General features: G+C 41.6%; 1 protein-coding gene across 19 annotated transcripts in view; it reads left to right on the top strand.

Annotated features, from left to right (window-relative positions):
• Window positions 1–15,419, top strand: part of USP54 (ubiquitin specific peptidase 54) — a 133,879-nt gene that overhangs the window by 116,602 nt on the left and 1,858 nt on the right. For 18 of the 19 annotated variants that reach the window (XM_055535901.1, XM_055535884.1, XM_055535891.1 and 15 more), the window contains 3 exons: window positions 9,540–9,658; window positions 10,259–10,399; window positions 14,095–14,281. In XM_055535901.1, the coding sequence (XP_055391876.1) occupies window positions 9,540–9,658; window positions 10,259–10,399; window positions 14,095–14,281 (447 nt within the window). The remainder of the gene's footprint in view (window positions 1–9,539; window positions 9,659–10,258; window positions 10,400–14,094; window positions 14,282–15,419) is intronic. The other variant, XR_008698406.1, reaches the window with a different exon arrangement.

The following is a 15,419-nucleotide window of genomic DNA, read 5'->3' as shown; positions in this document are numbered from 1 at the left end:
TATGTTTTTTGTCTTTCTCTGACTTACTACTTTAAAAAAAAGCTTTATTGATATATAATTTACATAGTGGACAGCTCACCTATTTAAAGTGTACAGTTCAATGGTTTTTTAGTATATTCATAGTCATCCACCCTTCACCACAATCAGTTTTAAAGTGTTTTTTCAGTACCCTATAAAGGTGTCAGTAAACCTCTAATCTGTCTAGTCAAGGCTATGGTTTTTCCAGTGGTCATGTATGGATGTGAGAGTTGGACTGTGAAGAAAGCTGAGCGCCAGAGAATTGATGCTTTTGAACTGTGGTGTTGGACAAGACTCTTGAGAGTCCCTTGGACTGCAAGGAGATCCAACCAGTCCATCCTAAAGGAGATCAGTCCTGGGTGTTCATTGGAAGGACTGATGCTGAAGCTAAAACTCCAATACTTCGGCCACCTGATGCGAAAAACGGATTTATTAGAAAAGACCCTGATGCTGGGAAAGATTGAAGGCAGGAGGAAAAGGGGATGACAGAGAATGAGATGGTTGGATAACATCACCGACTCAATGGACATGAGTTTCAGCAAGCCCTGGGAGATTGTAAAGGACAGGAAAGCCTGGTGTGCCACAGTCTATGGGGTCGCAAAGAGCTGGACACCACTGAGCGACTGAACAACAATAATAAAGTATTATGATCACCCCCTTTGTACTAACTTCTAACTTTCACTAACTTCCATGGTGATTATCTTGGCCAATTATCAACATGTGGCTTATTTTGATTTAGCAGCCCTCCTGCCCTTTCCCTTCCCCACTGGATTTTTTTTTTCTTCTTTTTTTTGCCTGTGCTGGGTCTTTGTTGCTGCAGGGGCTTTTCTTTAGTTGCAGTGCCCAGGTTTCTCATTGCGGTAACTTCTCTTGTTACAGCGTGTGAGCTATAGGGTGAGCAGGGTTCAGTAGTCGCGGGTCCCAGGCTCTAGGGCACAGGCTCAATTGTTGTGGTGCACGGGCTTAGTTGCTCCGCAGTATGTGGGATCTTCCTGGATCAGAGAGTGAATCTGTGTCCCCTGCAATGGCAGACGGATTCTTCACCACTGAGCCACCAGGGAAGCCCCCTTTAAAAGCCGAACTATGATACTATTGTATCTAAAAAATTAACAATAATTTCTTAATATAATATAGTAGAAATTGTATAATATAGTAACTAGCCAGTATTCATTTTTTTTCTAGTTTTCCCACAAATGTCTTTTCACAATTGTTCAGTCTCTAAGTTCTGTCTGACTCTTTGCAACCAATGCACTGCAGAATGCCAGGCTTCCCTGTCCTTCACTATCTCCCAGAGTTTACTTAAACCCATGTCCATTGAGTCGGTGATGCCATCCAACCATCTCATCCTCTGTCGTCCCCTTCTCCTGCCTTCAATCTTTCCCAGCGTCAAGGTCTTTTCTAATGTGTCTGCTCTTCACATCAGGTGGCCAAAGTATTGGAGCTTCAGCTCCAGCATCAGTCCTTCCAATGAACATTCAGGACTGATCTCCTTTAGGATTAACTGGTTTAGTCTCCTTGCTACCCAAGGGGCTCTCAAGAGTGTTCTCCACCACCACAATTTAAAGCATCAATTCTTTGGTGCTCAGCCTTCTTTATGGTCCAACTCTCACATCCATATATGACTAATGGAAAAGCCATAGCTTTGACTAGACAGACTTTTGTCTGCAAAGTGATGTCTCTGCTTTTTAATACACTCTCTAGGTTTGTCATGGCTTTCCTTCCAAGGAGCTAATGTCTTTTAATTTTGTGGCTGCAGTCACCGTCTGCAGTGGTTTTGGAGCCCAAGAGAATAAAATCTGTCACCGTTTCCACTTGTCCCCCATCTGTTTGCCATTAAGTGATGGAACCAGATGCCATGATCTTAGTTTTCTGAATGTTGAGTTTTTTTTAATATAAATTTATTTATTTTAATTGGAGGCTAATTACTTTACAATATTTTATTGGTTTTGCCATACATCAACATGAATCTGCCACGGGTGTACACGTGTTCCCCATCCTGAACCCTGCTCCCACTTCCCTCCCCGTACCATCCCTCTGGGTCATCCCAGTGCACCAGCCCCAAGCATCCTGTATCATGCATTGAACCTGGACTGGCGATTCGTTTCATATATGATATTATACATGTTTCAATGGCATTCTCCCAAATCATCCCACCCTCTCCCTCTCCCACAGAGTCCAAAAGACTGTTCTATACATGTGTCTCTTTTGCTGTCTCGCATACAGGGTTATCATTACCAACTTTCTAAATTCCATATATATGCGTTAGTATACTGTATCGAAGAAGGCAATGGCACCCCACTCCAGTACTCTTGCTTGGAAAATCCCATGGACGGAGGAGCCTATTAGGCTGCAATCCATGGGGTTGCTAAGAGTCAGACATGACTGAGCGACTTCAGTTTCACTTTTCACTTTCATGCATTGGAGAAGGAAATGGCAACCCACTCCAGTGTTCTTGCCTGGAGAATCCCAGGGACGGGGGAGCCTGGTGGGCTGCCGTCTCTGGGGTCGCACAGAGTCGGACACAACTGAAGTGACTTAGCATAGCATAGCATAGCATACTGTATTGGTGTTTTTCTTTCTGGCTTACTTCACTCTGTATAATAGGCTCCAGTTTCATCCACCTCATTAGAACTGATTCGAACTGATTCAAATGTATTCTTTTTAATGGCTGCGTAATACTCCATTGTGTATATGTACCACAGCTTTCTTATTCATTCGTCTGCTGATGGACATCTAGGTTGCTTCCATGTCCTGGCTATTATAAACAGTGCTGCGATGAACACTGGGGTACACTTGTCTCTTTCAATTCTGGTTTCCTTGGTCTGTATGCCCAGCAGTGGGATTGCTGGGTCATAAGGCAGTTCTATTTCCAGTTTTTTAAGGAATCTCCACACTGTTCTCCATAGTGGCTGTACTAGTTTGCATTCCCAGCAACACTGTAAGAGGGTTCCCTTTTCTCCACACCCTCTCCAGCATTTATTGCTTATAGACTTTTGGATCGCACCCATTCTGACTGGTGTAAAATGGTACCTCATTGTGGTTTTGATTTGCATTTCTCTGATAATGAGTGATGTTGAGCATCTTTTCTTTTTTTTTTTTTTTTTTTTATTTTTTTTTTTTTAATTTTATTTTATTTTTAAACTTTACATAACTGTATTAGATTTGCCAAATATCAAAATGAATCCGCCACAGGTATACATGTGTTCCCCATCCTGAACCCTCCTCCCTCCTGCCTCCCCATTCCATCCCTCTGGGTCGTCCCAGTGCACCAGCCCCAAGCATCCAGTATCGTGCATCGAACCTGGACTGGCAACTCATTTCATACATGATATTTACATGTTTCAATGCCATTCTCCCAAATCTTCCCACCCTCTCCCTCTCCCACAGAGTCCATAAGACTGTTCTATACATCAGTGTCTCTTTTGCTGTCTCGTACACAGGGTTATTGTTACCATCTTTCTAAATTCCATATATATGCGTTAGTATACTGTATTGGTGTTTTTCTTTCTGGCTTACTTCACTCTGTATAATAGGCTCCAGTTTCATCCACCTCATTAGAACTGATTCAAATGTATTCTTTTTAATGGCTGAATAATACTCCATTGTGTATATGTACCACAGCTTTCTTATCCATTCATCTGCTGATGGACATCTAGGTTGCTTCCATGTCCTGGCTATTATAAACAGTGCTGCGATGAACATTGGGGTACTCGTGTCTCTTTCCCTTCTGGTTTTCTCAGTGTGTATGCCCAGCAGTGGGATTGCTGGATCATAAGGCATGTCTATTTCCAGTTTTTTAAGGAATCTCCACACTGTTCTCCATAGTGGCTGCACTAGTTTGCATTCCCACCAACAGTGTAAGAGGGTTCCCTTTTCTCCACACCCTCTCCAGCATTTATTACTTGTAGACTTTTGGATTGCAGCCATTCTGACTGGCGTGAAATGGTACCTCATAGTGGTTTTGATTTGCATTTCTCTGATAATGAGTGATGTTGAGCATCTTTTCATGTGTTTGTTAGCCATCTTTATGTCTTCTTTGGAGAAATGTCTATTTAGTTCTTTGGCCCATTTTTTGATTGGGTCATTTATTTTTCTGGAGTTGAGCTGTAGGAGTTGCTTGTATATTCTCGAGCATCTTTTCATGTGTGTGTTAGCCATCTGTTTGTCTTCTTTGGAGAAATGTCTGTTTAGTTCTTTGGCCTATTTTTTGATTGGGTTGTTTATTTTTCTGCAGGAGTTGCCTGTATATTTTTGAGATTAGTTGTTTGTCAGTTGCTTCATTTGCTATTATTTTCTCCCATTCTGAAGGCTGTCTTTTCACCTTGCTTATAGTTTCCTTTGTTGTGCAGAAGGTTTTAATTTTTTTTAATTTAAATTTATTTATTTTAATTAGAGGCTAATTAGTTTACAATATTGTATTGGTTTTGCCGTACTGAATGTTGAGTTTTAAGCCAGCTTTTCCACTCTTCTTTCAACCTCATCAAGAAGCTCTCAGTTCCTCTTCACTTTCTGCTTTTAAAGTGGTATCATCTGCATATCTGAGGTTGTTGGTATTTCTCCCAGCAATCTTGATTCCAGCCTGTGATTCATCCAGCCTGGCATTTCGCATGAGGTACTCTGCATATAATAAGCAGGGTGACAATATGCAGCCTTGATGTACTCCTTTCCCAATTTTGAATCAGTCAGTTGTTCCATGTCCGGTTCTAACTGTTGCTTCTTGACCCACACACAGGTTTCTCAGGAGACAAGTAACATGTTCTGGTATTTACACCTCTTTAAGAATTTTCCACAGTCTGTTGTGATCTATACAGTTAAAAGGCTTTAGTGTAGTCAGTGAAGCAGATTTTTTTTTAAATTCCCTTGCTTTTTCTATGATCCAACAGATGTTGACAATTTGATCTCTGGTTCCTCTGCCTTTTCTAAGTCCAGCTTGTACATCTGGAAGTTCTTGGTTCACAAGCTACTGAAGCCTAGCTTGAAGGATTTTGAGTGTTACCTTTCCAGCATGTGAAATGAGCATGATTGTATGGTAGTTTGAACAATCTTTGGCTTTGCCCTTCTTTGGAACTGGGATGAAAACTGACCTTTTCCAGTCCTGTGGCCACTGCTGAGTTTACCAAATTTGCTGACACATTGAGTATTGCACTTTAACAGAATCATCTTTTAGTATTTTAAATAGCTCAACTGGAATTCTATCACCTCCTCTAGCTTTGTTCATAGTGATGCTTTCTAAGGCCCACTTGACTTCACACTCCAGAATGTCTGGCTCTAGGTAAGTAACCACACTATCATGGTTATCCGGGTCATTAAGACTTCTTTTGTATGGTTCTTCTGTGTATTCTTGCCACCTCTTCTTAATCTCTTCTGCTTCTTTTAGGTCCTTGCCATTCTGTCCTTTATTTTGCCCATCTTTGCATGAAATGTTCCCTTGGTATCTCCAGTTTTCTGGAGAAGATCTGTAGTCTTTTCCATTCTATTGTTTTCCTCTATTTCTTTGCATTGTTCATTTAAGAAGTCCTTCTTATCTCTCCTTGCTGTTCTCTGGAACTCTGCCTTCAGTTGGGTATATCTTTCCCTTTCTCCCTTGCCTTTTGCTGCTCTTTTCTCAGCTATTTGTAAAGCCTCCTCAGACAACCACTTAGCCTTCTTGAATTTCTTTTTATTTGGGATGATTTTGGTCACTGCCTCCTATACAGTGTTATGAACCTCCATCCATAGTTTTTCAGGCACTCTGTCTGCTAGATCTAAGCCCTCGAATCTGTTTATCACCTCTACCCTATAACCATAAGGGATTTGCTTTAGGTCATACCTGAATGGCCTAGTGGTTTTCCCTACTTTGTTCAGTTTAAGTCTGAATTTTGCAGTAAGGAGCTCGTGATGTGAGGCACAGTCAACTCCAGGTCTTATTTTTGCTGACTGTATAGAGCTTCTCCATCTATAGCTGCAAAGAATTATAATCAATCTGATTTTGATATTGACCATCTGGTGATATCCATGTGTAGAGTCATCTCTTGTATTGTTGGAAGAGAGTGTTTGTTATGACCAGTGCTTCTCCTGACAGAACTCTGTTAGCCTTTGTCCTGGTTCATTTTGTATTCCACGGCCAAATTTGCCTGTTCTCCAGGTATCGTTTGACTTCCTACTTTTGCATTCCAATCCCCTGTGATGTAAAGGACATCTTTTTGGTATTAGTGCTAGAAGGTCTTGTAGGTCTTCACAGAACCATTCAACTTCACCTTCTTCGGCATTGGTGGTTGGGCATAGACTTTGATTACTATGATGTTGAATGATATGCCTTGAAATGAACTGAGATCATTCTGTCGTTTTTGAGATTGCACCCAAGAAGTGCTTTTTGGTCTCTTGTTGACTGTGAGGGCTACTCCATTTCTTCTAAGGGATTCTTGCCCACAATAGTAGATACAACGGTCATCTGAATTAAATTCGCCCATTCCTTTCCATTTTAGTTCACTGATTTCTAAAATGTCGATGTTTACTCTTGCTATCTCCTGCTTGACCACATCCAGTTTACCTTGATTCATGGACCTAATATTCCAGGTTCTTTTGCAATATTGTTCTTTACAGCATTAGACTTTACAACTTTTCACTACCAGACACACCCACAACTGGGTGTCATTCCGGCTTTGGCCCAGCCTCTTCATTCTTTCTGGAGCTTTCTCTCTGCTCCTTCCCAGTACCTTATTGGACACCTTCTGACCTGGAAGGCTCATCTTCCAGTTTCATAATCTTTTTGCCTTCTCATACTGTCCATGGGGTTCTAGAGGCAAGAATCAGAGAAGGCTATGGCAACCCACTCCAGTACTCTTGCCTGGAAAATCCCATGGATGGAGGAGCCTGGTAGGCTCCAGTCCGTGGGGTCGCGAAGAGTCAGACACGACTGAGCGACTTCACTTTTCACTTTCATGCATTGGAGAGGGAAATGGCAACCCACTCCAGTGTTCTTGCCTGGAGAACCCCAGGGATGGCAGAGCCTGGTGGGCTGCTGTCTGTGGGGTCGCACAGAGTCTGACACTACTGAAGCAACTTAGCAGCAGCAGCAGCAGCAGCAACAGAGGCAAGAATACTGGAGTGGTTTGCCATTGCCTCCTCCTGTGGACCACGTTTTATCAGAACTCTCTACTATGACCTGTCCGTCTTGGGTCACCCTGCACAGCATGGCTCATAGCTTCATTGTGTTATTACGCAGGCCCCTTCACTATGACAAGGCTTGTGATCCATGAAGGGGCACCTTAATTCTGCTTTCTATCAAAGCCAGAAGTGCCCTCAACAGTACCCCTTACGGAGGCCACCTTCACCTCTGTTTAAATGTCTTTAAAGGAATCAGTGTTGACTCTCTTCAGGAGATTCCAATGGCTACCTCGTTCGCTAGATGGGAATCACATTTGATTACAGCAATTCCAAATTCTAGATTCTTAGATTGCCAGGCTCATGGAGAAGTTCCTATTAAGGTCACTTGGTTGAAAAATGAAGCAAAAGTGTCTGCAAATAAGTGGATCCAGGTTCTGTCCAACAGTTCTTTATATATCAGTGAAGCAGAAGGCAAGTAAGGAGTTCAATCTGATGAAGGATTTTATCAGTGCTTGGCCATGAATAACATGGAGTCATTCTTAGTCAAAAAGCTCACCTTGCCTTATCAATGTGCTCCTGGGCTTCCCAGGTGGCTCAGTGGTAAAGAATCCGCCTGCCAGTGCAAGAGACACAGGAGACGGGTTTGATCCCTGGGTTGGGAAGATCTCCTAGAGGAGGAAATGACAACCCCCTCCAGTATTCTTGACTGGAGAATCCCATGGATAGAGGAGCCTGGTGGGCTACAGTCCATGGGGTCACAAGGAGTCGTACACGACTGAGCAACTGAGCAAACTCTAACCATTACAACTATAATTCTTAAATCTGGCTGCCCATCACAGTCACTGAAGAAATGGCTTAAAAAAAAAAAAAGAGGAATAGTTTCATATAAATGGGATCATAACATACCTGATGTTTTTATTATAGAAAATTTCTCTTTCCTTTCCTTAAATCAGTCCCTACTGTTTACCCCTGCCCTCAACCTTCTCAGACAATAATCTACTGTGCATATATCTGTATTTTTCTGTTCATGTAATCCTATGCAGATATATATATATATCATGTCTTTTTATTGGGGATTATTTTACAGATTTCTTTTAACTCAATACTTGAAAATACTTGAAAATTCCTCTAAGTCATCTAGTTTAATTAAATTCTTTTTTTTTTTTTTTAGTGGCTGAACAGTATTTGATATTGAGGATACTATTAAGTATTTAGCCATTCTGCTGTGGATAGGCATTACTTTATTTCTAGTTATTAGTCAAACAATGCCACAATAAACTGATATTTTTGCTTCTTATTCTCAAGAGGGCAAGAGGGTAAATCTATTTTCAATCTTAATGGTTATCTCTAGATTGCTTATTAGGAAGACTATAATATTTCACATTTCCTCTAACAATGTTTAAGGCTATTCTCCCACATTCTTTATGGAAATCTCTTAAAAATAAATATTCCCAGGCTCTAACCAGAAAGATTCTGATTTAGTATGTCCGTGGAGAGATACACAAAGCTGTATTTTTAAAAAGTTCTAGATGAATCAGAGGTAGTATTGGAACCACTGCATTTAAGCACAAGAAAATATTCAAAATAACTGGCGTTTTAGCTTAGTATCAGCAATATCATGCTTTAGCTAGGTACACATATTAGAATCAAAATATCAAGATGTGAATTGGCAATAGACATATATATCAAATGTAGGTCAAGGGTGTGTGCACTTTCAGAAGGCTTAATTAGTTGTATTGGAGCAAGCCCCTTGGGAGTCACATATCCAGTTTGGAGCAGCTCATATCTTTACAGTCTCACAAGATTTTTAGGAAGAGATAAACATTTAGAATTTGTTTAGAATGTAAGTGATTGGAGAGATGCTAATGAGGAAATAAAAGACCACACTACACATATAAAATGTTGAAGAGCTCCTGCTCATAGTATATAATTGGAAGTGAAAATCCAAAGACTTGAGTTTTAATCCTGGTTAAACTACTTACTACTTGTCAGACTCTGGAACTTATTTTCCTGTTTTGTAAAATGAGATGGTTTAATATATGATTACTATGATAATTTCCTAACTAGACTGGAGACAACATTTCCCTTGTCATTGCAGATGCTCTAGAGAATTACTGTGTCAGGTAATTTCCTCTATATCTATTATAAGTCTTGGACCCAAATCTGACAGCAACAAAGCTGATTATATTTACTATTTAGCTATGTGTCCACAGAGCCCCTTCTCTAGGGCCTGTGTTTGAGATCCCTATGGCCTATGGGAAGCTATCCATATTCTGAAACTCCTGTTTCTACATTCTAGGAATCCATCCTCCATTGAATTCAGAGATGAATATTTGTTATTTAATGAAGCCAAAACTCCAGAGTTTTGTGTTGCAGGCTGAGTGCAGACTCTGGGAGAAGAGATGGGTTCAACTTATGTTTGTTTTCCTCCTCAGGCTCTGCAGATGGTGTAGGGAGGAGGTTGCACTCAGCTCCTGGCCTTGGTCTCTCAAAGACCCCAACAGCAGAAATGGAGCACAGTCTCCATGAAGCCAACTCAGTATCTGCTTCTCAGGTAGCGACCTCAGGTTCTAGAGTTCTGGGCATGGGGTGGTGTGTTGGGAAAGAATTATGGGGAGATATGAGTGGTGGGGTTGGTGATAAGGCAGGGCATAGGAATGTGGGGCTATTAGAAGAGAACAAGATCTATGATTGGGCTTCTTTTGAGTGAGAGGAGGTTGCCACATGGCTGCTGCTGCTAAGTCGCTTCAGTCGTGTCCAACTCTGTGCGACCCCACAGACAGCAGCCCACCAGGCTCCTCCATCCCTGGGATTCTCCAGGCAAGAACACTGGAGCGGGTTGCCATTTCCTTCTCCAATGCATGAAAGTGAAAAGTGAAAGTGAAGTCGCTCAGTCATGTCCAACTCTAAGTGACCCCATGGACTGCAGCCCACCAGGCTCCTCCGTCCATGGGATTTTCCAGGCAAGAGTACTGGAGTCGGGTGCCATTGCCTTCTCCGGCCACGTGGCTACTACCTTTCAAATATATCTAATTCAGATCTCTACTAGTGAGTCCTACTTACCCTAGTCTCTCCCATATCCCTCGGGACAGAGTCTGTGGGAAAACCACAGGTCTGATGTTATGTGTCTGCCTGTGTGTCTGTGTATTTGAAGGCCGCACCTTGCCAAGGCCCCAGCCGGGAGTGTGGGGAGGATGATCAGTATGGTGCAGAGAACTTTCGGCGCATCTCACGCAGTCTCAGTGGCACCGTTGTCTCAGAGAGGGAGGAGGTCCCAGGCTCTTCCCACAGTTTTGTAAGTAGAATCAGGGTCTGTCTATTTAGAGCATCTTCTTTCTCTTGCTAGGTAAAAATATACTGTGGGTGAAGGGGCAAGAGAAATGGAAGGTTGTAATTTGGGGAAAGCCAGGTGCACTCAGCAAAAATGAGGACATGGAATCATTATTTTTTTTGGTCACACATTCACTTGGAGCCCAGAAGAATGTTCTTTCCCTGTAGCAGTTCTGGAAGGTGTAATGTAGGCTTCCTCAGGATGAGAAGAGTCCCAGAAGCCTTGAGAGGAGTCTCTGAGGAGCCATGACTGCTGACTGGGTCAGAATCCATTGCACTAATCAAAGGAAAAAGAAGAGATGGGATGACGTTTTGTTTTGCCTGTTCTTCCCCATCCTAGAAAATGACCCAGTGGGGTCCAGTGGGCTTTCAAGCTGAAATGAAGCATATGCATTGGCAGCAGAAGGAAGATGATTTAAAGTCCTCATCTTTGGGGCATTTCATATAGAATTAATGTAGTAATCTATAGATGAAAGGGACAGGGATATCCAAGTCAGCAGAGATCAGCAAACTCAAATAGTTTCAGTGGTTGGATTTCTAAAATGTGCCTTTTGAGAATTTCATACACTTGCCTAAGGCAACTTGGGATTTTATTAAAGTATAGGTCAGGATATAAAGCACCAGTAGTACATTGAAGCTTGCTCACCATGTCAGTTTGATAAAAATTTAAAAAAACAGGTCTTAAATATGTGGTATAAAAATAGAAAAGTACAAAAAGGAAAACTAAGTCTCTTCCACCAGTTCTTCAGATCCAGTTTCTTTCCCAGTGACTACCCAAGAGGTAGTCATTTTTTCCAGTTTATTGTCATAAATTTATAAATAGCTCTGCAGTTGGCCACTCTTTTTGGAAAAGGTGGTCTTTTCTGCCCAGCATTTGTTCTCATATACCTTTAATGGCAAGTTGTTATTTTCCTAGGAGAGTTGGCTTCCTTTTGGCCTGACTTCTACATCATTCATTTATTCATTGATTCATTCTTTTAAACAAATGCTTTCTGAGCTTACCTTCTAGGTATTGTGCCGAAAAATGGTGTTGAGTGAGCTAGATACAGTCCCTGCTCTCTTGACTTTACAGTCTACTGAAGGAGACAGATAAACAATTATAATATAAATATGATAGGATTTGATGCTATGGAAGCAAAATAGAGGGGACATCTAAACCAGGCTTGAGGAATCAGGGAAGTCTTCCTGGAGAATTAAAATGAATGTAGCAGATAAAGGGGACTGAAGCAGATATTAACTGAGTTAAAAAAAGCTTTTTGGTGTGGTATGATTAGAGTCTGGCAAGGGATAAATGGAGAATGTTGACAAGTGAGACTGTTAAGACTATAAACAGGGGTCATATCATGAACCATAGTAAGGAGTTTGGGAGAATAGAGAGAGATGTGGACATATTGGAGAGTCAACTAGGAAATTAAAATGTTTGGTGCCTACTTGCCTGGACATGGGGAAAAGAAAATCAAGGATGATATCTAGGAATTGTGGGTTGATAATGATAATATTTGAGGGAAGAGAAGCAGGAATATATTTGGGGGGAGAGATATGTGCAATTTTGGACGTATTAAGCTTGAGTGGAGATAGATATCTGGTAGGCTTTTGATTCTGAGACATAAACTTAAAATTGAGATTTGAGAATCATAGCCACTGAAAAGAGGAAGAGAATTGCAAAAAGAGGAAAAAAAACCAGGACATATCTCTGAAGAGAATCAGATTTAAGGTTCTTCTTTTGAAGACCCCAAAAGGAGACTTGATAAGAGGCTATAGAGATGGTAGGGGACCCAGTGAAGGGGGTGTCTTTCTTTTGGTGACTGTGTCACATGCAGAGAGGACTGGCAGCTGGTCCTTAGGCTACTTGGTAAATGCCTACCATGTGCCAGGCTGTGTTAGGCGCTATGAGCACACACTGCTGAAACAGCACAAAGTATCTTACAATCTCAAAAAAGAAATAAGATACACTGGCATATAGATTATTTTATTTAATATATTATTTATTAAGTGCCTATAATAATCCTCCAGGAGCTGTTCAAGGTTATGGGGACACTGGAGTGAAAAGAAATGTGTTCTAGTAGGAGAGAAAAGACATTAAACAAGTAAGCCCCAGACAATGTGTGATAAAGAATAAAACAAAGCAAGAGGCTAAGGGATAAAGAGGTAAAATGGTTATTCTCAGGGCTGGTTTTGATAGAGTAGTGAGGAAAATCAGCTCTAAGAAAGTAACATGTGATGAGAGACCTCAGTGATATGAAGGTGTAAGCCATAGGAAGAGCATTCCCAGTAACAGAAACACAAAGTGTAAAGGCCCTAGGGTGGAATAAGCTTCGTCAGTTTGAAGAACGTTAAGAAGGTCGGAGTGTAAAAGGCACAGGAATGGTAGGAGATAAAGGGAGAAAGATCAGCTTTGCCATATCACATGGAACTTGCAGGCCACACTAAAGGGTGGCTGGAGATAGGAAGACTAAATTAGAGGCTGCTGCAGTGGTCTGCTGCTGCTGCTGTAAGTCGCTTCAGTCGTGTCTGACTCTGTGCGACCCCATAGACGGCAGCCCACCAGGCTCCCCTATCCCTGGGATTCTCCAGGCAAGAACACTGGAGTGGGTTGCCATTTCCTTCTCCAGTGCGTGAAAGTGAAGTCGCTCAGTCGTGTCTGACTCCTAGCGACCCCAGTGGTCTAGTTGACTTTAAATATAAAACCTGTAGGTAGAAATGACAGTATATGGCATAGGCAACTAATAGAATTGTGGATTAAAAGTGCAAAATCAAGGGGAGTGTCAATATTTTGAGTCTAGGTGACTTAAGAAAATACGGTACCAGAAGGAGGAGTTGGGAAGAATGTTGGTTCAGTTTTGGACATGTTAGTGTCTCATATATTAAAAGACATATTTCTGAGACTTTGCCACAGAAGTGAATGACAAATGAACAAAGTAGGTCATAAGCAACAGTGGGTACAGACTTAACAGGCAGCACCAAAATGGAGACTGGAGTGTAGCAGTAACAGGAGAGATGGAATAGAGTTTCTGACTGTACATTTAGGGAGATATTAGTTCCCAATATCTGACTGTACATTTATGGAAATATTAGTTCCAGATATTTAGAGCGAGTATAGAATTTTTCAATCTTTTTGGCTTTCTGAATTTCTCTCTCATTTCTTCTCTATTTTAAATTTTTGTTAATTTTTTAGAGGCTTCTGTTTTTATTTTTTTTAACCACAGCACACAACTTGCGGGATCTTAGTCCCCTGACCAGGGATTGAACCTTGGCAGTGAAAGCTTGCAGTCCTTACCACTGGCTAGCCAGGGAATTTCCCTCTTCTCTATTTTTAAATTTCTATCTCATTCGCTAATTTTGATAGTAGCATTAAGGACTTTGCTAAAGACCTTGATGTCAGGATTGGGAAAGTGAGGGTTATGAGGAAGACATGTTAAGAGAAGAGAACTGTACTTTGGTGTCTTAAGTTCATAGTGGAGGATGTTTCATAGTCAGGACGTTTCCTAGAGGGGCTGACGGGAAAAGTGTCGAGTAAATTGGGTCCATCTCTAGATTAAGGAATGTTTGTACTCTAGTTCCTTCCATATCCCCCTGCTTCCCTCACTGTGTTTACCCAACCATAGCCTGCTGTGTGTTAATCCTCATCTCTATGTTTTTTTTGTCTTGTCTCATTGTAAGGATTCATCAAGCGTGAGGAAAAAGCCTTTGGAAACCCGGCATCGTTGTTCCAGCTCCTCTTCCCTCCCTGTCATCCATGACCCTCCTGTATTTCTCCTTGGTCCCCAACTCTACCCCCCCCAACCACAGTTCCTGTTCCCAGATGTCTTGATGCCCAGCATGGCAGGGGAGCCCCATAGACCCCCAGGTAACTCTCCCCAAATCTAATATTATGTGCTGGAATGTAGTACTTTTCCAGGGACCTGGAAGAATCAAATCAGTGCATCTTTTGGGGGGTGGGGAAGGGGAAGGAGGGTCCTAAGGTGGAGTTGTAAAGGGAAATGAATTATCGCTTTAAAGATCAAGCATTGATCTTGATGAATCATGACTGAATCATTTCTTGGGCAACATGGGGTCTAGACCAGAGCTCCCAGAATCTAACTACTCATGAAAATGAACTGCTTCAGTTGTGATAGGATATGATTTTAAGTGACCCAGGGAATTAGTACCCAGTCTTTAGGATCCCGCAAAACAGGAAATATCATCTCTATCAGCTGTTTTTCTCTCCTTTTATCCCAAGTCTCAGTTGAGGGATGGTCTAGGAGGATGACTAGTGAATGGCAGACTTGGAAAGATCCCATGCACAGAATACCCATGCCATGTATAGAGACCCAGACAATCCTGGGGAAGGTGGGCAGCATACTTCTGGCTTTCTTTGACACTCCACAGCAAGATTTGTTCCATTTTTCCCCTCATGGATCAAATCTACAATTTGAGGCAGTGATTCTTAATGAGAAAGGGGAGGTGCCAGTGGCATCTACTGGGTAGAAAGGCCAGGGATGCTGCTAAACATCTAGCAATGCACAGAGAAGTTTCCTTGCACACCCCTACCCTACTCCTTAGACAAAGAATTATCAGCCCCAAATATCAGTAGTGCCAAAGTTGAGAAACCTATCTATGGGTATAAATCCCCAGGGAAAAGAATCTTCTTAGAACTGAGTAGTACTGTTGATATTTGTGCCCAAATTTTAGGGAGCTTTAGATAAGCAGGCCTTCTGGATAAATGGACTTCTTATTACTCAGTGGAGCTGCCAGGTCACCAGCATCCTTTGAGAGTTACTAGAAGTATCTGATCAGTAAGGCAGCATTTATTGCAACTTGTTCTGCACCAAATACTACAGTAAATACATGGGACAAAGAAGGCAGTTCTCTGCTCTTAAAGAGCTCAAAGTTTCAGTAATCAGGTATATATATATATATATGTGTGTGTGTGTGTGTGTGTGTGTATAGTACAGCTATTGATGGAATTTAAAAAGTAAAAATGAGAAGTACTGTTTAGAAGTGAC

The sequence above is a fragment of the Bubalus kerabau genome, chromosome 1 (genome assembly GCF_029407905.1).
Source record: "Bubalus kerabau isolate K-KA32 ecotype Philippines breed swamp buffalo chromosome 1, PCC_UOA_SB_1v2, whole genome shotgun sequence".
NCBI classification, from domain to species: Eukaryota; Metazoa; Chordata; class Mammalia; order Artiodactyla; family Bovidae; genus Bubalus; species Bubalus kerabau.
Note: the sequence above shows the minus strand (reverse complement) of the source record. Positions and strands in the feature narration are given on the sequence as shown.